This window comes from Sceloporus occidentalis, unplaced genomic scaffold (genome assembly GCF_023333645.1).
Source record: "Sceloporus occidentalis isolate IW3139 unplaced genomic scaffold, rSceOcc1.0.p SCAF_4, whole genome shotgun sequence".
NCBI classification, from domain to species: domain Eukaryota; kingdom Metazoa; phylum Chordata; class Lepidosauria; order Squamata; family Phrynosomatidae; genus Sceloporus; species Sceloporus occidentalis.
In genome coordinates this window covers 111,559,080-111,585,828 of record NW_028316984.1, presented here as the reverse complement: position 1 = coordinate 111,585,828, position 26,749 = coordinate 111,559,080, and the positions used below count along the sequence as shown (strand labels likewise).

Below are 26,749 nucleotides of genomic sequence, written 5' to 3'. Positions count from 1 at the left end.
ATCCCTTGGTTAAATTTCCTGTTCAGTAGAATTCTGTGAATTCAGGAGTAGGCAGGCTGCAAGTGGCAGTGGCTCTGCCTGAATCTTCATTGCTTTAGTGAAAAGTGTGCAGCCATGTCCCTGATCACCTAGAGAGGTCTGGATGCTTTCAAATGCATTTGTTGTCTAGAGCTTGGGAAAGTTCTTTCTTTCTTTTTCTTTGATTACAGCTCCCAGAATCCCCCATCACAGAATGGGCATTCTCAGAGTTGAATTCCAAACAGTAATTGTCCCAGGTTATGTTTCCACCAAGGGAAGGAGTGTGACCTTCAAAGATCATAGAATCATAGAGTTAGAAGAGGGCCAACCCCCCCTTACCATGCAGGAACTCACAAAGTATCCCTGGCAGATGCCAAACAGCCTCTGTTAAAAAAAACCCAAAGAAGGAGAATCCACCACACTCCAAGGCTAAGCTGTCAAACAGAGATCAGAAAAGCCCTGTCTTTCAATAAGAAAAGATAGAAATATGTCTGCTTGTCTTCATTCTCCAAAAAACTTGCTTCTGATTATGCCTCTGAGCATCCAGTAAGCCTCTGCCCCTCTCCATCTCTGTGGTGTGTGCTTGCTGTTTCCTGCATTCCCCATTCCCACTGGCTTATGAAGCGGTTCAAGATGCGGATTCTGGGGCATCGTTCCCATTTGAGCATGCATTCCATCCCCATTGTACCGATTTTGTTCCCATTGGAATTTGGATCTGATCCCCATGTATTCAGTGTTTCCTTGGAAAACTCGAATCATTGGTGGATAAATCAGTTAAAAAAGGGTGCACATTTTTAGAGGTTTTTCCTGCGCCTCCTGAGTCCAATTCGGGGCAAATGAATGGGAATGACAAGGGTTAAGGGTTAAGCTTTTGATCGCTTAGGCGCGCTGTCGGGTGTACAAACATAGCAAATTGCTATGTTGACCTCCAAATACGGTAAACACATTACGCCCCCCTGCAACCTCCCCCCGCTCCACATGCATAGATCGACGTGTGAGGAGACCCATTGAACACCATTTTTAACTATTATTTTTTCTTTTTTTAAACATGCCTGCTTGATCGTCCCCCCAAACAGCCCAGGGAGCAATGAAGGAGGCAAGGGGACTTGGGGGGATGGAGGCTCCCTTTCCCAGAGACACTCTAGGAAGACACAGGAGAGTCCGGGAGGCAAAGTGACACAGGGGGAATCGAGGCTCCCTTTCCCAGAAGGAGTCTGGGAAGACATAGGAGAGCCCAGGAGGCAAAGGGACATGGGGGGGGGGGGGAATAGAGGCTCCTTCTCCCTTTCCCAAAGGAGAAAAGCGCCTAATAAGTTTATCGCATGGGGGTTAAACCGCTCCCCAGCGCGTTCTAACGGGGGCGAGCGGGGGCACGCACGGAACGCGATGGGCACCGTATGGGGCCCAAAACGCGACTTTATCGCATGGGGGGCCGCTGCCGCCACGCATTCCCATCGCGTCCCAATTCGGTTCCAGAGGGCGCCATTTCTGGGGACGCTTTGAAACAGTTCCCAGAAATGGCGCCCTCTGGAACCGAATTGGGACGCGATGGGAATGCGCGGCGGCCCCCCGTGCGATAAAGTCGCGTTTTGGGCCCCATCCGGTGCCCATCGCGTTCCGTGCGTGCCCCCGCTCGCCCCCGTTAGAACGCGCTGGGAAGCGGTTTAACCCCCATGCGATAAACTTCTATGTGACTGATTGGCTGTGACGTCAAGCGCTTAGGCGCTTGATTGACAGCTGCTTTTAAAAAAAGAGGTTTCGGAAGGGCAGTGGGAATGGGGAGCAAAAAAGTCCGCTTCAAATTACAACTGAGATAATTTCAATGGGAATGAGAACATGGGTCAAAAAAATCCAAGTCCGTTTGCCTCCTTTCATAATGGGAACGAGGGAGCAGATTTGAATACGACTCAGAAAGAAATCTGAGTCATAATCGCAGCAATATAAGCCACTTTTTTTGCCCAGTGGGAATGGGGCCTAGAACTAGAATGAGCAGCAAATGTTTCCCTGACCACTGGAAATACTTGCCTATCTGGAACATTCATAGGCCACAAAGCAAGGTTTCTCAACCAGGGTTGCACAGAATCCTAGGGTTCCATGAGAGGTTGCTAGGGGTTTTGCAAAAGATTTTGATGGGGGATACTAAACATTTTTGAGCTGTTAAAATTACTTTTTAAAACTGTAGATTAAATAATTTTTATGCAGAGGTTTCTAAAAATTATTTCAAGAATTCCAGGGTAAAGAGGTTGAAAAGACTGGTAGAGCATTGACAGCCCAAGTGCACTGATGCTCAGTGCATTCAAAGGGCATTAAGATTGAACCTGTATGTATCTACTTCTCTTCAACAACTAAAGGACTGTTATCTAATTTATATAAAGATATCATTGAATAAACAGATGGAAAAGGAAATGATTCAAGAATATTGTGGAAGCTAGACTTTCGTATTTTTGTTTCAGAAGCACAGAGTGACAAAATGTGGACCATACCACCTTATAAGTTGATATTAGATTCATTTGGAGAATGTATATTGAAGACTATTCTTAGATAATGTTTAACATAAAAAAATAGTAATGCTTCATAGTATTGATGACCCATAAATAGCTTATTGCTGTGATCAGCATAGTTAGAAATAATAAGACCATGGAAAACACTGGTTGGACTATGTGTGGGGAGTTACTATGAAGGAAAAAGAGACTTGTAGAATCTGAGTGGCTAGAGGAGAATTAAAAACACACATTTGCCACAGTTTGGCCTCCTTTTATTTCATCAATAACTGAGCAAGAATTGTTATGTGGTTCACCATCACATCAATGAACATTTTGAGTTTCATCTTTCAAATATAATTATGCAGTTAAAGGGATCTAATGTTATCATTTGTGGTCTGGGCCAAATTTAAAATCAGTGTTTGTGATGTTTAGTTTACTGTGTTGCTCTGTCTATGCATGTGTGTGAAGTCTTTGTCATTTCCTTTGTTTTCTCTTTCTTTGCTTTTCTGGCTGTACTGATGTGCTTCTATTGTTTATTGTCATAAATAAATAAAAGCAAAAAGGGCAAAGAACAGGGGCACAAATTTTGTGGCCTCCAGAGGTTGTTGGATTGCAGTTCCCAGCAGCCATAATTTTCAGAGTCAGTGGTGAGGAATTCTGGGAGTTGCAGCCCAAAAATATAAAGCAAGGAAGAGTTAGATATGTGTGTGCATGTGGGAGTACAAACCAGCCCTTCCCACAACATCTCTTTTGTGTGCTGGTTCCACAGAAACCTTGCATTTTCAGGTTTGACAGTGTAGAGAGGATTCTAAGTTCATTCAGTTGATCCTGCTTAGATCAGACTTCACACCTTCCCAATGTATGCCATCATGCGTTTTGTGAACAAAAGCCCCAAGAGAAGCTTATGCTACAGTCAATTTGACAATTCTTTAATAGCCATGGGACTTGGTTGTTTTTATGAATGATATATGTTCTGTACAGATATCTGTGGCTGTGAATTATGGTGTTTGCAGTCCATCAAATCTGGGGAGGGTGCAACAAATTGGACAAGGCTGTGCTTGTAATTTTCCTCTTAAATTGTGTAACATACACGGAGAAAGATCTGCTAATTCTCTAGTTAGTGACCACACATTCTAGTTCTCCCATGGGACTTGCAGGCTGCAATCCTCAACAAACGTACTTAACTGTGAATAAGCCCCACTGAATTCAGTGAATGTACTTCTGAGCAGACATAATAGATTTGCAATGGGACTTTGGAAAATACTCTATTTCATTCCCTTGGACTTTCCTCTGACTAAATACTGTTCTGTGAAGGTGTGTCCAAATGTCAACTCCTGAGTGGGTGCATGAGAAATTATCTTTTTTACCTAAGTTTGTTTACCTGGGGAAATCCTATGCACGCCTGTAAATACCACGCCCCCAATGTACTTTCATTTGTGGCCATTTTTGAACAAATACACACTGTTGATGTGCACCAGTTTGTACCTGGAAGCAATGTAACAACCATTTTGTAAACACAGGAATTATTCTGGCAAAGCTGCAGTTGTGTGAACCACAGAAATTTGTGAAAAGGATCCACCTTGATTTCACAAATAATTGCCCTATGTACTAATTTGTGCAAATGTTCTCCCTATGTATATGTTTTCTCTCAGTTTGGCATAATTCCTAATGCACTTTTCCTAATTCCTAATGCACTTTTCAGCGGCTTGTGTTATGCAGTAAATATAATGTGTAGACTGGTTATTAGAATATATTTGGTTTGTCTTGTATTTTGGCCTCATGATCCACATGACAAATCTCAGTTTAGACCAGGGGTAGGCAACCTGCGGCCCGCGGGCCGAATGCGGCCTGGCAAGGCCTTGGGACCGGCCCCAGCCCTGTCCTGCCGCCGATTGCCGCCGGAGCCTTTGGCCTCTCGCGTGAGGGCGTGGGGCCTTTGGCCTATCAGGAGGAGGCGGGCAAGGGGGGCAAGCAGCGGGCAGGGGGGGCAATTGTCTATAGAAGCCTCTGAAACATGCATTTATATTAACATTTTTTAAAAAAATCAGCAATTTTTTTTGTGTGTCCTCCATTTTTTAAAAAAAGTGTCCTCCATCTGAAAATTTTGTCCTACATTTGTCCCAGTTTATTTATCTAATTAATTTTTTAAAAAAATATTTAATTATTTATTTTTTGGCTTCGGCCCCCCAGTTGTCTGAAGGACAGCAACCCGGCCCCCGGCTCAAAAAGGTTGCCTACCCCTGGTTTAGACTCCTTTAGCATGGAGTCTAAATTCAAATAAGCAGACTTTTTTTTCCATCAGAGAGTGGGGCAGAAAATAGACAAACACTTGAGTAGCAGGAAGCAAGAAAAATCAGGATGAGTTTGGAAAAACTGAGATTTACAAACTTTCATACTATCATTTTATTACAAGAAACAGAACGAGAGTTTGCATGCATATTTAGTTTCTGTACAGAAAATTCTTACCTCATGATATATGGGGTTTATGGGAGTTTTTCTCTTGCTGCCTGTGGATTTCCAATTTATGGGGAAGGACAGTTCCACATCTGGATTTAACTGACATGAAAATATAATACCATCAGTGGTATTCAGGAGAGAGTGGCAAGAGCAATCTTTTGCTCAAAAGTTAAATAAAATGTTGGCAATGTGAGCTTCCATGCCTGCCCAGAGATAGCAGATATATAAGAATGATTTCTGCAGCTGGGCAACATCATTGGTTCCTGTCTTTCTGTTCTCCAGTTTGATTTTCTAATTTAACCTACAGTATGTAGCTTCTCTCATCTTCAAAACTGAGTAAAAGAGTTGGAATAATTCATTAAAATTACTTTGTGATCACAGGTTTGTTAAAACTGTTGTTGAAAATATAAACATATAAATGCTAGCAATATTGTTTTAGTAAAAAATAATGATTCTTCTAACTTTCATTTTTAATCATTTTAAATTAATGTTTAATTTAATAACGTCACAAGTTGATTAACAGTTTTTTAAAATTTATTTTATAAAATTGCTTTTTCTTCTTATTTATTATTATTATTATTATTTTATTTTCTTGTATCTCTCCTTTCTCCCAATATAGGGACACATTATTTTGGTGTTAACTAATTTTTAAAAACAATATAACATTAATGTGTTACCACTTGCCCTAACATGTCCAAGCTTTGGTCATAGTAGGCACCACTCAGGAAGTCTGACCTTTGACATAATGATAAAAGATGTTACAGATCTTTCACCATTGTACCTCAGTAGTCATGTAAAAGATTTACATTCAGAAGGTCCTGGGTTCAAGTTCAACATCTTCAGGTTGGGCTGGAAAAAGTTCTCGCCTCAAAACTGTTCCTTTGTTCTTCTGACCTATAACAATGATTGGGAATCAAGAAAAGTCTTAAGAATTCTTACAAAGGTTCTAATAATCAGCTTACTTTTTCTTTTACAGGAAAATTGTTGATCGAATTGATGATAACAAAGATGGCTTTGTTACAACAGAGGAATTGAAAAACTGGATTAAACGAGTGCAAAAGCGCTACATCTTTGAAAATGTGGCAAAGGTCTGGAAGGATTATGACCTCAACAAAGACAATAAAATTTCCTGGGAAGAATACAAACAAGCCACATATGGCTATTACCTAGGTGAGAAAAGTTAAGACACAAGTTTTGAATAGGGATGGAAGTAATACTTGATTTTTTTTAAAAAGCCCAAACACTTCAGAAATATGTTTTTGAATGTCAAGAATGAGAGTAATGAGTAATAAGAAGAATCCTTGACTGATGGGAATCTTCATGATTCAGGACTTATCCTGCATAAAATTCATGCATGATTGTTTTGCGGAGGGAAAGAATTTTCTGTGCTGGAAACAGCATTTTCTGCATAGATATATCTTTTTGCAGAGAAAAAAAAAGCTGTTTCCTGCACAGAAAATACTGTTGTCAAGGATTTAATCCTGTGGAAAAATTATCATATGATTGTTTTGGAGTGAAAACAGACTTCTCTGTGCTGGAAACAGCTTTTTCTGTTCTCTATGAAGAAATATTCTACGTATTTAGAAATATTATTTTCTATTAAGAAAATCCTGTTTCCTGCACAGGAAATGCTGTTTTCTGTGCAAAACAGCCACTTGGGAATTTTGCACAAAATAAATCATCAATTGTGACTAGGCTGCAGAAACTGTGGCTTATGAAGACTTTCTTGAAACAGGAAGAAAATTACTAAAATTTTCTTTTGAATGAATTCAGCAATCAGCACTTGTAAATATTGCCTCCCTTTCTCTCTGAGCAAAACTCTCAGTACTTTACTGTAGTGTCCTTCCAGGTAGCAGAGACTATCAGTAGTGACCTCCATGCTAGCAGTTCAGTTTCCTTGTTAGTTGCCATCTTGGGGCTCTTGGAGGCTTGTGTCATTTAGGAGCAACTTAGCAGTGCTCCCTGTGTTACTTAGCTGTTTGTAGTGCAATGACGCATTGGTAGCTCATTTCATTCTGTGGATTCCCTAGGTTTGAAGGGAAATATTAAACTAAAATATTAAGACCCAGTACTACCTGCACAAAATCAGGGGAAAATAAAACAGAATGGCTGAATGTTCATGTCAGTTCTACTGAGGCTGGGGAAACATGGCACAACTTCTTTAGTTGAATGTGGCACTTTCTAGCAATAATTGCTTCTGCCCAGAATGGTTGCTGAAGCCCATTCTTTTATTCAGCCACTCTGTCCCACTCCCTACTTTGTGGCAATTAATTATTATTTGGGGACAACATATCCAGGTTTTCAGCAGGGGAGACAAAAGCACTTTGCTGGGGAATCTCATATGCCTTAGACTTCCAGCAAGGTCACATAAGGAAAACACAACCATCAACAATTCCATAATTCATTCAATGTTGTTCTTCCTGGGAGAGCGAATTTTAAAAAGTGCACCAAAACACTGAGGCACCTGATAAATTGCTGGGCAGCCTGGAATATCCTGACTCTGGAAGCTGCCTCAACCTTCCCCAGCATAAAGCCCCCAATTCTGATGGTGGGTCACTGGCCATATATGCGGCCTGCATAGCCTCTGGCATGTCCTTCACCACCATGGATTGTTTCAGAATGAGGTCCCAACAACAGTTACATGACCTGGGGCCTTGTTCTGATCTTAAAATGAACCTCAGATGGCAGTGGCTGACACACCAGATCAGTGGGACATGTTGTAAACAGCCACCTGGCATCAGAACAGAGGGCTCCAGATCTTCCTTTTAAAATCCAGGGAAAGAGAGGTAAAAACCAATTCCAGTGCTGAGTGGGTTGGCTGTCTTCTGGTCTGCAGGCCGAGTGTTGCTGGCCTCCCTACCAAGGGGACAGGGGAGGCCATTGTATTTGACCTGTTGCAAACAATATCTTTGTGACTGGAGAGCCCTGGTAAAGTAATTACGTTAGCTGGAGAGCATAGTCAAAAACATATACCTTCCCCTCTTTACTGGGATTTTCTTTTCATGGGAAAAATGGTGAGGGAGAAGGAAGAGCTTGCATCTTTAATTGATTGACTAAAAGACTGTACAGACCGGCATCAAAGGCTGGCATGGGGGCGGGGTGGGTGGCGTGGCATCTGCATAAGGCATGCCGTGACAATACCTCCATGCTGGCATGAAGTCACACGCCCCACCAAATGCGGGGTGGCGTCATAGCACTCCTCTGGTGCTGTATCCAGATGATGCAGCACCAAAGGAACACCAAAACGCCATAGTGCCAGTGGCTATGTTGCCTTTTCTGCGGCGCAAAAAAGGAGCCGCTTTTTGTGGCTCCTTTTTGTGCCATGGAAAGGCCAGATCAGGGCCACAGCATGTAGTTGCTACAGCCCCAATTCGTCACTAAAAGGGACGTCCTGTCGTGCCCCTAGAACTCTGAAAATAGGTCCAAGACTTCATGAACAGTCTGTTCACTTTAGCCCCTTGGTACTTGCTTTAATTTGAATAGAGTCCAAATCTCTGAAGGAGCCTGGCTCTGGTTAGAATTCATTTGAAGTAGATACATTATCCTGCTTCCATATGTTGCATTATCTTTACCCCGAGATAAGCTCTGTGAAAAAGGATCTTACATTGGCATGCATAAAATGTAGCAGAACTGCTTGTCTCGCTAGGAGAACTTGATTGAGTGACCACACTGAACAGCAAAGGCACTTAATGGGTGATTATTTCCACATAGGAAAAATACAACATATGAAGGGGTGCTGGTTAGAGCTACAGTTTCAGATGTGAGTGAATACAATGTAAGATTCACAGCAATCTTGTATCTAAGGTGTCTTATTAGCATCAATTAGCTGGTCAAAAAAGAGCAACGAGGTTGATTCAGTCTGGACTGTTGATTTCATACACCTATATTATATGTATTCATAATTAAATTGTACTAAAAGTATCTCACAAAACACTTTTTTATAAAATCATACAAATACAAAATAACTACAGAGAAAAATAGTGTGATGTATGTGTCAATTAAATTTAAATGTAAATGAAGTACTAAATGTGACTTTGGACACAATTTTATGTATATAAAGGCATGAATGAGCCTTTGGTGTTCTATCCCTCCACCTTCTGTTTCAGACCACATATAATTTAATCAGGAGTATCTTCTTTGCCAGCTACCTGGTTCTGTGCACTTCTTATTATACACAATAAATAGAACTATGTGTTAGGTATACAGTACATGCCACAGATTCAAATTCCTTTTGTCCAGTTTTGAATCATAGAATCTTAAAGTTGGAAGAGACTGCAAGGGTCATCCAGTCCAATCTCCTGCCATGCAGGAACTCTCAATCAAAGCATCCCCGCCAGATGGCCATCCAGCCTCTGCTTAAAGACCTCCAAGGAAGGAGAGTCCACTACACTCCTAGGAAGTGTGTTCCACTGTCGAATAGCCCTTACTGTCAGGAAGTTCTTCCTAATGTTGAGGTGGAATCTCTTTTCCTAGAGCTTGCATCCATTGCTCCGGGTCCTAGTCTCTGGAGCAGCAGAAAACAAGCTTGCTCCCTCCTCAGTATGACATCCCTTCAAGTATTTAAACAGGGCTATCATATCACCTCTTAACCTTCTCTTCTCCAGGCTAAACATCCCCAGCTCCCTAAAGCATTCCTCATAGGACATGGTTTCTAGACCTTTCACCATTTTAGTCACCCTCCTTTGGACACGCTCCAGTTTTTCAACATCCTTTTTAAATTGTGGTGCCCAGAACTGGATGCAATATTCCAGGTGGGGCCTGAACAAATCAGAATAGAGTGGCACTATTACTTCCCTTGATCTAGATACTATACTTTTACTGATGCAGCCTAAAATCGCATTGGCCTTTTTAGCTGCCGCATCACACTGTTGACTCTTGTTCAACTTGTGGTCTACTTGGACTGCTAGATCCCTTTCACACGTAGTCTCGTTCAGCCAGGTGTCCCCAATCCAATATCTGTGCATTTCATTTTTTCCACCCTAAGAGCAGTACCTTACGTTTCTCCCTGTCGAAGTTCATTTTGTTAGCTGTGGCCCAACTTTCTAGTTTATTCACGTCATTTTGAATTTTGATCTTGTCCTCTGGGGTATTAGATACTCCTCCTAATTTGGTGTCATCTGCAAATTTGATAAGTATGCTCCCAATTCTGTCATCCAAGTCATTGATAAAGATGTTGAATAACACTGGGCCCAGGACAGAGCCCTGTGGGACTCCATTGGTCACTTCTCTCCAGGATGAAAACGAACCATTGTTGAGCACCCTTTGGGTTCGGCCAGTCAACCAACTACAAATCCATGTAACAGTTTCGTTGTCTAGCCCACATTTCACTAGCTTGTTTGCAAGAATGTCATGGGGAACCCTGTCAAAAGCCTTACTGAAATCAAGATACTATATCCACAGCATTCCCTTCACCTACCAAGCTGGTAATTTTATATAAAAAAAAGAGAGAGATTAGATTTGTCTGGCATGATTTCTTTCTCTGAAACCCATGTTGACTTTTTGGTGGCATTGCTTTCTAGATGTTCACAGACTTTCTGTTTAATGATCTGCTCTAGAATTTTTCCTGGTATTGATGTCAGACTAACTGGACAATAATTGTTGGGATCCTCTTTTTTCCCCCTTTTGAAGATGGGGACATTTGCCCTCCTCCAGTCTGCTGGCACTTCTCCTGTCCTCCAGGAGTTCTCAAAGATTATTGCCAATGGCTCTGATATTACATTTGCCAGCTCTTTTAATACCCTTGGATGGAGTTCATCTGGTCCTGGAGACTTAAATTCATTTAGATTAACAAGGTATTCCTGTACTATCTCTTTACTTATTTTGTGCTGAAATTCCCCTGTTCTGTCCTCTGCTCCATTATCCTCATTTTGAGCACACTTTTCCTTTTCTGAGAAGACTGAGGCAAAGAAGGTGTTGAGTAATTCTGCCTTTTCTCTGTCCCCTGTTAGCATTTTGCCATCTTCTGCACGCAGTGACCCTACCATTTCCTTCTTCTTCCCTTTGCTGCAGACATATCCAAAAAAGCCCTTTTTGTTGTTCTTAACCTTTCTAGCAAGCCTGGGTTCATTCTGCATTTTAGCTTTTCTAATGTGCTTGCTATTTGTTTGAATTCCTCTTTGGTGATTTCTCAATTTTCTCATTTCTTATACATGTTCCGTTTAAAACTTAGCTCAGTTGAAAGTTCCTTAGTCATCAATCCTGGTTTTTTGAGACATCTCCCATTTTTCTTCCTCATTGCTACTGTTTCAAATTGTGCCTTCTGTATCTCTCCTTTGAGAAACTCCCATCCATCTTGATCTCCCTTCTCTTTTAGTATTCCTGACCATGGGATCACCCCCAGTATTTCTCTAAGTTTACTAAAATCAGCTTTCCTAAAGTCTAGAATGCGTGTCTGATTATGCCTGGCTTTTCTTTTCCATTGTATAACAAACTCCAGGAATACATGATCACTCCCACCTTAGGATCCCACCACTTGCACCCCATTAACTAGGTCATTCTTGTTGGTTAGGATCATATCCAAAATAGCTGATCCCCTTGATGCCTCTTCCACCTTTTGGACAATGAAAATTGTCTCCAAGGCAAGTGACAAATTTGCTAGACCTGGAGGATTTGGCTGAGTTTGACTTCCAGCAAACATTAGGATAGTTGAAGTCACCCATCACTACTGCATCTCTCTTTTCTGAATGTGTGGTCATCTGTTCTAGAAAGACATCATCCAATTCCTCAGTCTGACTTGGGGGTCTGTAGTAGACTCCCACAATAACGTCCTTGTTGTTTCCTTCCCCTTTAATTTTTATCCAGATGCTCTCCACCTGGTTTCCATGATTGATGTCCTGGATCTCTTCACTAGTGTAAATGTCCCTGACATGTAAGGCTATTCCTCCTCCTTTCCTGTTTGGCCTATTTCTCTTGAAAAGGTTATACCCTTATATTCCTACATTCCAATCATGAGACTCATACCACCAGGTTTCAGTGATGCCTGTTATATCATATTTGCTTGGTTGTACTAGCATATTAGTGAAGTTATTAAAGTAAAGCAGTCAAGCACTCTGAAAAAAACTGTGCTTTGTTCTCCTTCTGTTTGTTTCAGTGCATGAAAATGGCAAGAAGAATAGCCCTGTGGTTGTGTGGAAGAGAGTGGGAAGGGTAGATAAAGGCCAGAATCTTTTTGGGACATTCCAGGGGCATTAATGAGACTTAAAACATTGCAACTCTTTTATTATTATTATTTTGCTCATTGCAGAGGTTAAATTTTTGTTTCAATTATACAGCAACAAAATCCCCTGACCCACCTCCTAAAGCAGCATAGGTCTCCCCACCCCAAACACGGCCATTTCTGTGTTGTTGGAGGGCAGGGGGACCAGTGAAGATGTGTCTAGCTGTTTTCCTGTAGCTGAGCATGCAGCAGTGATATCATCTGGTGCCTTAGATGTCCTGGTGGATGCCTGACATAGCATGTCTTTGGGAGACTTTGGGATGAAGAGGACTCTAATCCCTGCTCAGGCATAGAAACCCACTGGGTGACCTTGGGAAAATCACTATATCTCAGCCTTAGAGGAAGGCAATGGGAAACCTTCTCTGAAAAAAAAATCTTGCCAAGAAAACCTTACACCATAACCCAGAGTCATCTTGAAGGCACAAAACTACAATAAAAACAAAATTTCTGCTTTGATCATGATAATGCACATGGTAGACAGGGTGAAGCTCTTATGGAGCCTCTTAAATTTGGCATAGCTTAAAGCCTCAGTATATTTCACTTGGTCCCTGCATGTTATCTGTGGATGACACTTGGCCCTTTGCATCACCTGTTTACTTCTGTTTATCTCCCTCATTGTGATTATTCTGGTTGTCTAGAAAATCAAGCAGAGTTCCAAGATGCAACAGAGCAGCACAGTTTTAAGAAAATGCTACCTAGAGATGAAAGAAGATTCAAAAGAGCTGACCTGGATGGAGACCTGGAAACCACTCGGGAGGAGTTCACAGCGTTCCTTCACCCGGAGGAGTTTGAGCATATGAAAGACATTGTTGTTCTAGTAAGCGAGAGCGAAACCAATCTCAATCTTTTGGTTTTCTGTACACTAATCAGACCTGCAAGATAACATCCTTATCTTTTCCAGAACAGGTTCCTAGATCATGATGATGAAGAAAGGAAAAAAACAATTTAGGGAATCTGGCTTCAGTTATTTACATATGTGGGCTGTTTGATGACCTCCTTGTTATCATATACTATTGAACAATACCCTTTGAATTGCTGGAGAGTTTAGAGTCTGGGTGACAGGAACATTCACAGATGTTTCATGTGCCAGTGCACACTGCTATTGCAATATACTGGTTGTAGTTGGGACTGGAACAGTGTGATAATTAGACTTATCACTGCATTTCTGTTGCACTTAGGTTTGGTGAAGTCTTTCATCCTCCTTTCTAGATTATGTTACAGACACAGGCTCATTCTAGTGGTCCATATAATTGGGCATACGAGGCCATCTATGGGCCCTGTTTTCCCTTTGCCAGTCTTTCTCTGTCCCCTAAATGTTCCCTAGTAGGACACAATTGTGTTACATTGTGGTTTCATAATAGAGCTTGAAAAATGTTTGCCAAGACTACAACTCCCAGGACTCTCCTGCCACCACTCACCAGCTGGTGTCATGGTGACTAGGAGACTCTAGGAGCAGTGGTCTAAGGAAGTAACATTTCCAGGATGCTTTGTGAGAATCCAGAGGGCTAGCTTATACAGAATCAGGGTCTTTCTCTCTTACTGTAGACTGATTGGCAGCAGGGGTTCAAGCAGGAGTCTTTTCCAGCTCTTTCTGAAGATGTTGAAGACTGAATCTGGGACCCATGAGCTAAAGCCCTCCCTTAACCATGGGGATTGTGCACACCCTGATTAAGAAAACTGTGCTTAAAATTGTTTAATTCTGGACTTTTAAAAAAATAGATTTTAAAATAGTTAATATAGTTAAAATAGATTTAAAAATGGAGAATAGTTAGAATGATAGAGTTGGAATCATAGAATCATAGAGTTGGAAGAGACCACAAGGGCCGTCCAGACCAATCCCCTGCCATACAGGAACTCACAATCAAATCGCCTCCAACAGATGGCCATCCAGTCTCTGCTTAAAGACCAGAAAGACTCCACCACACTTCAAGGTAGTATGTTCCACTGTCAAAGAGCTCTTTTTGTCAGGAAGTCCCTCATAATGTTGAGGTGGAATCTCTTTTCCTGTAGTTTGCATCCATTGCTCCAGCCTCAATATGACATCCCTTCAAATATTTAAACTTGGCTGTCATGTCACCTCTTAACCTTTTCTTTCTCGGGCTAAACATACCCATATGAGATAATAAGGTATTGTGCAGTATTTATGTATTTTTCTGTACATATGTCTTTATATCTAAATCCATATATTAGTGATGATGATGGTGGTGGTGATGATAGGGGGTGTGGGTGTAGTCAAATGACAGCTTGGAATGGAATGGCTGTTTAATAAAAGTTGGGGAAATTATAGATCTTACTTATGTCAGCTTTCTTCCTAATTGTAACAGGAAACTCTAGAAGATATAGACAAAAATGAAGATGGATTTGTAGATCAAGATGAATATATTGGTAAGTCATGTCATGGGGATTTCTAACATTTATCATATTAAAAAAAATCTTGCAGCATAACTTGAACAATCTCTTTCCCAGGCAGAGAATTCACACCTGGTTCTGTCTCACATCAAAGTCTGCCTGATAATCTATACCAAACTATGTAATCAATAGCCCATATACAATGTAATCAGTTGTGCATCTCAGGTCTGTGCAGTCAGTCTTCTGTATGCACAGATTCTTCATCCACAGATTCAAGCATCCACATCTTGAAAATATTTTTTAAAAGTATAAATTCCAAAAAGCAAATCTTGATTGTGCCATTTTATATAAGGAACACCATTTTACTATGGCATTGTATTTAATGGGACTTGAGCATCCACAGATTTTAGTATCCATGGGGGCTCCTGGAACCAAACCCAATGGCCCATTGTACTAACTTAAGCCTACCCAGTGAGCCCAGAGGAAAGATAGGCATGCTTGGGCAGAGTATGGTCTTGTTCTTTTCCCTAAACCACTGTGTTATAGTGCTTATAGTGATTCCTTGGAAATTTTGGGGTCTAGGTTCAAATATCCAATGAGCCATGAAATTTATTGGGTGACATTCAGCCAGCTACTCTCTTCTTAGCCTGACCCACATCATAGGGATATTTTTTGGATGAACTTTAGAAGAGAGACATTTACACTGCCTTGAACCCATTAGAGGAAAAGCAATATACAAATACTGCTAATAAACTGATAACACAAAAAAAGCTCTTACATCCTTATAATTTAGCTTCACTAATCTGAAAAATCTGAGATACCTTTTTAAAATTTCCCTATCTTTGAAAATAATAATAATAATAATAATAATAATATTTATTTGTATCTTCCCGCCTCTCCCAATTGGATCGAGGTGGGATCACAGCAGAGTTTAAAAATACAATTACAGCGTTAGAATATTATTACCACACAAGTTAAAAACCAGGATTAAAAACATAAAATCAACAATTGTGGGGTCAGATGCTCTCGTACCATACAGAACAGTCTAATTCATAGAAGGTCAGGTGGGTATGCATGTCGAAAGAGCTCTGTCTTAGCCGCCTTCCTGAAAGTTTCCAGGGATGTAGCAAGACAGATCTCCTCTGGAAATCCATTCCATAGTCTAGGGGCAGCTATACTAAATGCTTTTTGGGAAGTGGAAACATATTTAGATGCTGGTACCTCTAACAGTTTCTTCCCATTTGTTCTAAGAGTGCAGGGCGGATTGTATAGGGAGATGGTTTCCCATAAGTAACTCTGGCCCAAGCTATGTAGGGCTTTAAAGGTAATAAACAACAAAAAGAGAAGATGCAGTTGATATTTCCTTATCTTTCATTCTTCTACTATTTTAAAAACCACAGAGTGAGCAGTGGATAGAATGTCAGACTGCTGTTGAGTGCCTTCAAGTCATTTCTGAGTTATAACAACTGTAAGGCGACCGTATCACAGGATTTTTTGGAAGAAATTGTTCAGAAGGGGTTTGCTCTTGTCTTCCTATGAGGCTAAGGATGTGTGACTTGCCTAAGATTTTGGAGGTTTCCATGGCTGAGTGGGGATTTGAACCCTGGTTTTCTATTGTCCTAGTCTAACACTCAAACCACTACACCATGCTGACTCTCATGAAATTAGGAGTAGGAAATATTAGAGAGAATGTCAGCCTCAGAACAGTAAAACCCATGTCAAATACCAATTCACCCACAAAGATCTCTGGATGACTTAGACCTATTTCTTTCCCTAAGCCTAATTTGCTCCCTGGTTTTGTTTTGTTTGGGGCTTTTGCTGTTGTTTTGCTTTGCTTGTGAAGCAAAATGCTTATGCATCTCCTCCCGCCTCCCACCATTCTGTTGTCTAAATCTAGGGGCTTTTCACGCAGCACAATTATTGCATTGTATTTTCAGTTTAACATCCTCTGGAATCCTGGAGTTCGGTGAAGCACTTGGGCTGTTTGGCTAAGACTTGTAAATGCCCACCCTAAAGTGTAAACCCCAGAATTCCATAGGATGTTGCCATGGTAGTCAAAAAGTATAATCTTAGTACTATAATTGTGGTATAAAAGGCTCCCTGCAGTTTCCTGGGATTTTTTTTTTAAGAAAGGGGGGAGGGGTGTTTTAAGAATGAAATGTTTGACTGATTTTGTCCCATTTACTTTTAGAAGACATGTCTCAAGATGGTCAAAAGATGGCAGTTTTATTTGTAAAAAGTGCTGTTTGCTAAAAATGCCAATTTTTACTAATGGGCTTTTAAAACTAACCAAACAGCCATCTTCTGAGCGGTATCTCCCATTTCTTCTGTATGTTTCATTGGCTGTTCCCCAATTACTCCTTATTTTACATTTACATTTGGACTACTGCTAACAATTTTCATTTGGCCCCATTGTTCCTCCATTTTTCATCATGGAAGTGCATGCCTTCAGAGAGACAGTTCTGTCAAGCCTCTGTATTGCAAAAAGTGGAATGTTCTGAATGCATAACAATGAAATGTGCCCCTGCTGATCTTCTAGTGTTCTTGCATATCCAAAGCACCACTGGCATTTCCTGCAGAGTGCTTGATGTTCAGTACTAAGCAGTTAAAAGGAGAGTTAATTAAGAAGCACTTCTCCTGCATGGAGACCTCTTTTTAAAAAAAGCCTTTCTAAAAGCCATCCAGTCTCATATAGCTGATTTTTGTTTCCTTAAGTTTCCCTGTGCCTTTTTATTCCCTCTCCCACTCTTGCTTGCTTGATTCTGATGTTATCCACACAGACATTTGCTGGCAGAGACAAGATGCAGTATTGCTCTGGGTCCTTTTTTCTCCCAAACTTCTGAACCTAGCATAAAAGATTTTGATTGCATCTTAAGAGAAGATCTTGAAAGAGCTCTGAGTCTCCTGTCTTCTCCAGTCTTAGAAGAAACCCATCGGGTGAGAGGCATTTAGGGCCAAAGTTCTCCTTGAAATATTTCTCTTTCAGACAAAATAAATGGTAAAAGGTGATAAAACAACACGCTTGATCAAAATATTGCATGGATATCACAGCAAATACAGCTTCAGTAGCAGAGACACAAATAGAGATATAAAAAAAATGTGCAACATATGAAAGAGGCAAAGAGAATAGTGGGAGACCCTTTATGCACTGAGAAGCATAATTATTCTTTCATAAAGGTTACAGAAAGAATATTGTTTTGTTTGCAGTTTTACTTATTAAATTAGTAGATTATGATCTAGTGCAAGGGTTGTATTAATTTGCAGTGGGAGAGCCAGCCAGGTATCCCTAAGATAGATCTCCAAATGTACCAGATACCACTGATGTTTGCTAGTCCATCAGTGGCATAGTGGTTTGACCCTTGATTGCCATAAAAAATTACTTATCAGAAGTCAGAAATAACTTGAAGGCACACAACAGCAACCACAACAGTCCCTTAGTCTTATTAAATTGAAGAAATAAGCCAACAACAAACCCTCAAAGCCCATGTAATTTATTTACTAACACACCTGCCCATATAAAATATTTACATCAAGTCATTTGTGGGAAAGCGTACAAACAGTAATGAATAAGCTTTGCTACAGAAACTAAGGTGCTGTACAGACTGACATTTTACACCGGCCTAAGGGCAGAGTGGGGGCATGGTGTCCGCACAACGCATGTCTCGATGCTGCCCTGATACTGCCATCTCATCGTGCGCCTGACCGCATGGCAGCCAGTGTCACGGCGCTCCTTTGGTGCTGTGTCCAGATGACACAGCGGCAAAAGAAGCACCAGAAGGTGCCACCATGGGGGCAAAGGCACCTTTTTCCCAGCGCGAAAAGGAGTGGCATTTTGCCATTCTTTTTAGTGTCGAGGAAAGGCCGGATCAGGGCCGTGGCAGCTACATGCTGCGGCCTTGACCCTGTGCTGAAAGGGGTGGCAGCAGGTCACTCCAAAGAGACGGTCTGCTTAGCCCCAAACTTACTGTGTTTGCTCGTCTGATGGTAATTCTCCTTTAATATATGGGAGTAGTGGTTTTCAAGCTCAACTTAATTGCTGAGGTTCTAGATTGGGAAGGCTGGCAATGTAGCTTTACTTCCTTAGAGTCCTCTGGCTTGGCCATTCTTTCCAATTGTTCTTTAATTTTCATTATGTCTGCATTAGACATTTCAGTGCTACACAAGATGCCAGGCTTACTTTCCTCTTGTTCCTTAATTTCATTTGTAGAAGCAGCACTGGAAGCTGCCGTATCACAGACACTTGGGCAGCATTGTTTAGAAGAGTTCATTCCAGGTTCCATCTTAAAAAATGAAACTAAATCTTGTTCTGGTTGATCTTGATAAGGCAGTGGAACAAATCTTAGTTGCTAGGCCATGATGGTGATAGAAGAGGAGCAAAGCTACTAAAATGCAGTTATGATTCATAGGTAATTCCCAGCATATTTCAGCTGTCTTCCTCAGGAGAATTTATTCAGCAGTTAGATAGAAAATAACATCTCCTAATATGCCACACACAAAGAATTGTATCTCCAGATCTGATACATTAAAAATTACCCAGTAGATTATAATTGTACCTTATTAGTATTGCCTCTTGCAACTTCCCTGCTATTGGTGCAGCCTACTTTTCTTGTCGTGGAGATGATATCATTGATTCAAGCATCAAATGTAGCTGATAGGGAAGAATGTGACTTATAGCATCAGTGTATAATATTTATTCTTGCCTTCGTGTGTGGAGGGAGGTTGTCCTACTTAAAGCAGTAAAAGCAGTGAGATTAGCAAAATGTGTCATGAAGATGTAGCTTCTGCCCAAAAAACAGTGAGAGAGAAAATGAGAATGCAGTTCAGTATTATGAGACCATTTGGTATGAAGTCCTACCCTTCTATCAGCCTCTTTTCTCAGAAACTTCAGTAGTGTTGACTATAATTGTAATTGGTATGTCCCTTCAAGTCATTGCCAACTCATGGCAACCCAACTTATCACAGCATTTGGCATAATGCAAAGTTGACTTCTAAGCAAGAATTTGTAACAGATTCAGGAACGAAAACTGGTTTGCATAACCATGAATAATGCTGATGTAGATACAGAATTCAACCATGTGAAAAGGGGTGGGAAGAAGTGCAGTAGGAAGAATGGAGTCCCATGATCCATTTTCAATCCCTTATTCACAGTGAAGGGATGGCTTGTGTTCTTTTCATGGGTCCTAAATGTGGACATTTCTCTTCACTTTGTTTTCAAACCTAGTTATGTACATAGAGTCTTCTCTTTATAAGTTCCTATAAAGACATACATAGAAGACATAGAGAGAAACATAAAGAGAAGATTTACAGTCTTCTTTTTGTAACTACTTGATCTTCCTCAACCACTATAAAATTAGAAAGTTCTCTTTCCCCAAGCTAGTTTAACTAGTGGCTGATATTGTTCTCCTCTGTAGGATATGTTATGCTCCTGGCGATAATAACTGTTCCAGAAGTTTTGGATTCTGGAGCTTTTGGACTGTGAAGAGGAAAAGTATTAAAGGATCACATAGCAACCTGAGGACCTAACAGCTGACTGATCCTTTTGTAATTCTTTTAAATTAATTTTGTGTGACTCGGGCCCATTCCGGACGGGCGTATAGTATGTCCCCAGGACGTATTAGGGTTAGGAAGGGGCATCACTTCCTGACGCCCCTAACCCTAGTACGTACTGGGTATGTACAAAATGGCAGCGCCCATTCCACACGGGTGCTGCCATCTTGATGTAGCGGATGCATAGCGTCCGCACATCGTGTCCCGGATGTGACGCTGCGAGTGCGCAACTAGTGCCTCGCGGCGTCACATCCGGGGCGCAAAAAGAAGCACCATTTGGGGCTTCTTTTTGCTCTGCAAGGGAGCCGTGTGGTTTGGCTGCTGTGGCTCCCTCGCGGAGCAACTGGAGGCGCCGGCAGACCGCCGCTTTTAGGCAGTCTGTAATGCGCCTTGGTCACCTTTTTTATTCCTTAACTTGTGATGGTGGGATTTTTTAAAAGTACAAATTCCAGTATTCCCTCAGTCAGCATAGCCAGTGGGCAACTGTAGCCAAAGAAGTAACTTCTCCAAGCTCTGATTTTTCCTCTGCTGTAATGGAAATTAAATAATAATTTTGAAATATGATGCCACTTCTTGCCCTCAGCTGATATGTTTGCCCATGAAGATGGTGGTCCAGAGCCTGACTGGGTAATAACAGAACGAGAGCAGTTTGCAGATTTTCGAGATCTGAACAAGGATGGGAAGATGGATAAAGAGGAAATTCGGCACTGGATTCTCCCACAGGACTATGATCATGCACAGGCTGAAGCAAGGCACTTAGTCTATGAATCAGATGTGGACAAGGTACTTAGTTCTGTCACAGATTTTGTATGTGCTAGATAGTTGGTTTGACTGGTTTTGTTGTTACATAATGGCAGCCTACCAAGAATCAAGCCTTAATGACTCTAAAAACGGTATTAACATGGGAGCATTAATGCCAAGCAGCTAATCATTCAGAAACTACATGAAAAATAAGCTATAGTTGAAGTCAAAGACATTCTGGTGTTAGATCCAAATAAGTTTTACAATACTAATCAAAAGGCACATTTTGATATAACATAAAGGGCTTGATACAGGTTAGGACACTTGCCATTAGGCTGGCAGAAGGGGTTTCGCTACCTGTCCTTTCTTGTGGCAGCATCTCCAGGGGGTTGGCAGATCCTACTGTATGGTGTTAATAGTGGGAAGAGGGGGAAGCCCCCAAAAATCAGATGCATGCACTATCAGTCAGTATAAGGTGGATCCTGGATCCAACCCAAAGAGTGTTTAGATTACCCTGTTGTAGTGTAAGTCTAGCTTATGCTTTCTGAGTACAGCACCTCCTCCCTTTTGGGACCTCAGTTAGTGATTCTATGTAGGGTCATGTAACCCTCTTTTTGTTTTTGTTATTAGACACAGTATTGAATCCCTTTTAATAGAGACTAGGTATTTTGCAATTCTTTTCACGAGTTTACTTTTTCACCCCCCAGGATCAGAGGTTAACCAAAGAAGAGATTCTAGACAACTGGAATATGTTTGTTGGAAGCCAAGCTACAAATTACGGGGAAGACCTCACAAAAAACCATGATGAGCTATGATATTCTTTGAAGGCAAATGCATCAGAGACTTGAGTCTGGTTTTCCTGTATATGACCAAAATAACAGTGTTATTTTGGCAGGCTGGTTTTGCACCATTGTCTTTTGTTTTGTTTTGTTTTTAAAGAAACCAGTTCTGTTGAATGTAGTAGTTACCACTTCCCCCCCAAAACACTGCACATTTTTATGACAGCTTTCATTATCAATGATAGCTTGATATTCTCTCACCTCAATCCTAAATGTGCACCTCTTGCTGAAATCAGTGGAACCTGACTAAACAGTAAAATGGGCTTAGTCTCTCATGATATATTTCTTTTTTGACCTGTGCCATGTCATGCTATAGGGCAGGATGGGTCTGAAATTTTGGAACTGCCTCCAAGTGCATTCACAACCAATACCTTAAGAAGATAGGTTTGCGAGACGTTATCTAGACATGCTAATTTTCTTTGTGGAGGGATGTTTTCCTCCCATGTGTAGTCCCACATTTTGATTTCCCCACCTATAGACCAATGACAGAAACATCAAAGGAACTATGGAGAGCAATCTTCCCCAGGCCAATGCCCTTCAGATGGTTTGGACTAAAGCTCCCATCATCATTACTAGTAAGGTTGCCCAGGGGGTGATAGAACTTGTAGTCTTTCCCAGCCGGAGGTTACTAGGTTGGGGGAGGCTGGTATACAACAATTCTTAATTCTAGTTGTAACCCAGGATATCAGTGTTAGATTTCTATGTGGGGAAACAGGAGCATAGCAAAGGACTGTCAAACCCCTGTTGGACTCGCATTGCCCCCCTGAGCTGACAAATGATCAATGCTAACATCTCAAACAGCTGTTGTAAAGTGAGCTTACTTGCTGTTCACCGCTATGATCTTTGGAATAGCGGTATATAAATAAAACAAATTATTATTATTATTATTATTTCCCTTCAAACTGATAGTGGAGCTTTCAGAGAGGTGCCAGAGAACTCTTTTCAGATTTGCGTCTTTCCTGAAACATTTTTGTTATGTGCCTTTAAGTCAACTCCCACTTTTAGCTATCCTCTGCTAAGATTGGCAAGATTTATTCAGAGAGGGGTTGCCATTCCCTTCCTCTATAGCTGAGAGAGTGTGATTTGCCCAGTGTGTTTCCATATCTGAGTGGGGATTTGAACACCGAGCTTTTTGAGTCCTAGTCCAACACTCAAACCACTGCACCACACTGTCTCCCAATGGGCTTGAAACATAGCCAAGATTAATCCAGCATTTTTTCAAAAGTTGTGTACAAACACATGCACACACATTTAGACAAACATTCCTACAGGGATACTTCCACATGCTCCTGCAATTTCACTTGCTCTCCTCCAGACACTAATGGTAGTGGGTAGAGGGCTTCAGAAGCTTTATGGTACATCCATATGGTACATGCATGCACCTTCAGTCAGCATAGCATAATTCCATATGCAGAACTACTACACTACACTTAGCCATGCAGGATTGCAGCCAAAATCTGCTGGCTCTAAGCAATAGTTCTCCAAAGCATTTCTTCATGGTTGTGCCTTTTCCTTCTTATTGCCAACGCTTAGGCCAGCACAGTTAAAACAGCATAATGCACCAGCAAAATATCAGCTAGACCAGAGTCCATGTACCAAGGGACTCTGCAACATCCATGTCTAATTAGGCACATGGAGGTTTCCCTTCCAGCCTATGAAGAGTCTGGGGATGTCCTGATTCTACCATACTCCATTCACAGGGTGAACATCATACTTAATATCTTGGATGACCCTTATTTCCAACATCTGATCGGAGCTAACAGTGGGATTTAAGAGCACATTTCTGCTCTCCCCTTGTCCTTCCCAAATGAGTGCATATGACTGAATATTCTCACCCCCTTCCAAGAAACAGCACCTTTACACTTATGTTTCCATGTGAATGTTGTAACTGTTGTGGATGGGGCAATTGTATCAATCTGGCATAAAGATGTAATCCTACATTCAAACCATTACTTCTTGTGAGCATTTTAAAAAGAGTATCACCACATGTGAGTGTAAAATTCAGAGACATATCCATGTTAATCTGGAATATTGTGTCTGAGGATGTAGACCATAAGTCTACAAAAGCTTATTTCACACAGTCTGAAAGGTGCTACAAGATCCCTTTGCATACCACATGATGAGCTTTGCTTGCTCAAAGGAATGTCTAGTACGGAGCTGCTATTTTCCATATATTCACTATGTTAGGTAGAATGATTTATTTTAAGTTTTTTACAGTGTGATTTTGCTAAATTGCTTCTGTGTGAATAGTGGTAATTTCAGAGGAAAGCAAACCATGACACTTTTCCAACCAGCTTTGGTTGGGAATTATAAGAGTTCATACATGATTTTGAGTTGGTTGTCATGTACGTATGTATATACTCAAAAAGATGCATTGCCACTTTAAGGAGCTGTTCTACTTTTAGCTATTATAAGCTTTTTAATCTTGCTGTTTTTTATAAAGCTCTTCCATGTACAATTGTATTTTGTGTGTGCCTGTATTGACTTGAAGGTATAAATAATAAATGTGTAACTTTTGGAGGATAATTTAGAGATCATATATTGTGGATTAAGGTACTGATGAGTTAAAGTGTGGGAACTGTGCATCTTTTCTTTGCTGGTGAAACAAACATGTTAGCAAGCACATCGCTGCCTGCAAAAACAGCAATTTCATGTAAAATTGCCCTAAACCTCCCTTCTAATATCTTGCTTCATTTTCTGACATAGCTGTACAGAATATTTTTCCCTCCTAGAACAGCCCTGTACTGTGGAGTGCAGAAACACCTAACATAATGATGTCAAGTTGGGTGACATATCAGTTTCCCAAAAAGGGGATTTGTAGATGTGTTGGACTGTAACTCTGATCCAATATTACTCATGGAATTACAGGAACTGTGATTGAACACATATGGAAGGTACCAAATCAAGCACAAAAAACTCACCCCTTGTATTGAGATGGACTTAGCTACCATTTACTCTATGTATGTGAGGCTGCAGGGAGATGATCATGTACTCTGTTCCTTCATCTTACCACCTGAACATTCTGATTTCATATGATTTTGGGACCTAAGCAAGATTGAGCCTGGTTAATATCTGAATGGAAGGCCACTAGGGAATGGCAGAAAATTCCACATAGAGCTTTTGGAAGGGAATTTTTGAAATCCTGAAGTAGCTGTTACTAGAGATAACAATACTGGCTAACTGGTCCACTGGGTTGACTTGATAAAAGGCAACTTCCTGTGTACCTAAGCAATAATTATTTGGTAAATCATTTATATAAGTTTCTTTGATTCAATAGCTCTACTGTAGTTGAGATTAATAAACAAATCCCTTTATGGGAGGAAGGCAGGATATAAATCCAATAAAGAAGAGCCAGCATGGCATATCATTTTACTGTTGGGTTATGACTCTAGAGACCAGAATTTGATTCCCAGCTTGACCATGAAACCTACTGGTGACCTTGGGCAATTCACATGCTCTCTGCCTCAGGGGAAGGCAGTGGCAAACCTCTGAACAAATCTTGTCAAGAAACCCCTCCCCCACTAAGGTTTACCATAAATCAGAAATAACTTGAAATCACACCACTACCACCACCACAACAATAAATCCAATAAATAACAATTGGATTTATATCCAAGTGTGCATCTTTCAAAGTGGCAGAAAGCCATAATGGTAAGATAAGAGCATCATAGGCATGGATGGAATTGCTGCAGAGCATTGCTCTTTTGCAAGAAAACTACAGCACCACTACCTGATGGCTATGGGCACAAAAGAACAGGTTGAACATACTTTTGTGGGACATAAACTGGGGAAAAACTGTTGCCTTATTAGCTATTAAAGAAAGTGACTGGTTACTGCACTCAGTGGAGCTCTGTTAGAAAACCATAGCTGCCGGTGGCATTTTAGTACATGTCTGCCAAATATTTGGAGATAAGGGTCTTCCATTCATTCTTTTATGTGTATTTTATTCAGCAAATCACAGCTACTGTGCAAGGGAAGATGACAATGCTTTAAAAGCAGTTTGTATAGGGTTCTTCCATTTTGTGCTTAATGGGGCCAACACTGATTTGAACAGTAAACAGGCTCATATGATGTTTCTTGGCTGATCAAGACCTTTCATGCTGATTATTGATGAGGATGTGTTTGGTGTGGTGCAATGGTTGCATCTAGACAGATTTGGAAGATTCAAGTTGCAGTATCCACTCACTGAGCGACCTTGGACTATTGTAGTCACTCTCTCTGATCCTAATCTGCTACACAAGGTTGTTGTGAACATGAAGAGGGGAGCAGGAGAGCTATATATAATACTCTGTGTTCATTGGAAAGGTATAACTGTGATCAATCATACTTTGTGACAACCCCCATCCTACTACATTATGCTCCCTGCCCCCATGTGTATGGGTGAGAGAAAAAGGGCCACCAGAAAAGAATACATGTATAGGCCTGTTTAGAAGCAATTTTCTATGAGAACTATGGACTGCACTCAGTTGGGTAAGTCATAGTAACAGCAAAAACTGATTGTAATACATTGATAGAAGGAGTAAATGAACCTTTCTAATGATACCAGTCTTCAAAACTTTGGGTAATCAATACTTTAGAGCAATCTGCTCCAACTGAAAAAATATTTACAAGGGATTCCCAGTGGCATGGACGTTTGTACATGCCTTTTCTGTTAGTCTTCCTGTGTGCCTTTTGTAACTTCAGGAGTGCTGAGTGAGTATGTGCACTAAATTCTCCTTTCAAGCTCAATGCACCGAGGAAGAGTAACTCTAAAAGAGACTAGGGCTCCTGGGTTTAAATTTAACACTATTTAAGGAAAGCAAACCTTTGCTAGGGGACATAACTGTTAACATTGTGATTTTTCAAGCCTCGGGTTTCTAATGGAGTTTGACTGTTCCAGAGATAACATATTTTTTCCTAGGTAACATATATCAAGTCCGATTACAAGCAAATGCTACAAAATTTTACTGTAATGTGAAATACTGTAATGTCAAACAGCATTATTTATCTGCTTAATATGACAAAAAGCATTAATTGCTGGGAGCCAAGATTCAGTCCAGCAATATGGAAATCCATTTTGTGCCTATCTCATCAGTTCTTGCAGTTTTTTTTCCTAATAA

At 40.8% G+C, this 26,749-nt stretch overlaps 1 protein-coding gene across 2 annotated transcripts in view; it reads left to right on the top strand.

Annotated features, from left to right (window-relative positions):
* The window catches only part of LOC149314508 (reticulocalbin-1-like), a 28,741-nt gene extending 4,578 nt beyond the window's left edge, over nucleotides 1-24,163 (top strand). For both annotated transcript variants that reach the window (XM_089521282.1, XM_089521281.1), the window contains 5 exons: nucleotides 5,935-6,128; nucleotides 12,813-12,991; nucleotides 14,499-14,559; nucleotides 20,654-20,853; nucleotides 21,519-24,163. In XM_089521282.1, coding sequence (XP_089377408.1) covers nucleotides 5,935-6,128; nucleotides 12,813-12,991; nucleotides 14,499-14,559; nucleotides 20,654-20,853; nucleotides 21,519-21,626 — 742 coding nt within the window. In that variant the 3' untranslated portion in view covers nucleotides 21,627-24,163. The remainder of the gene's footprint in view (nucleotides 1-5,934; nucleotides 6,129-12,812; nucleotides 12,992-14,498; nucleotides 14,560-20,653; nucleotides 20,854-21,518) is intronic.
* The last annotated feature ends 2,586 nt before the right edge of the window (nucleotides 24,164-26,749 follow it).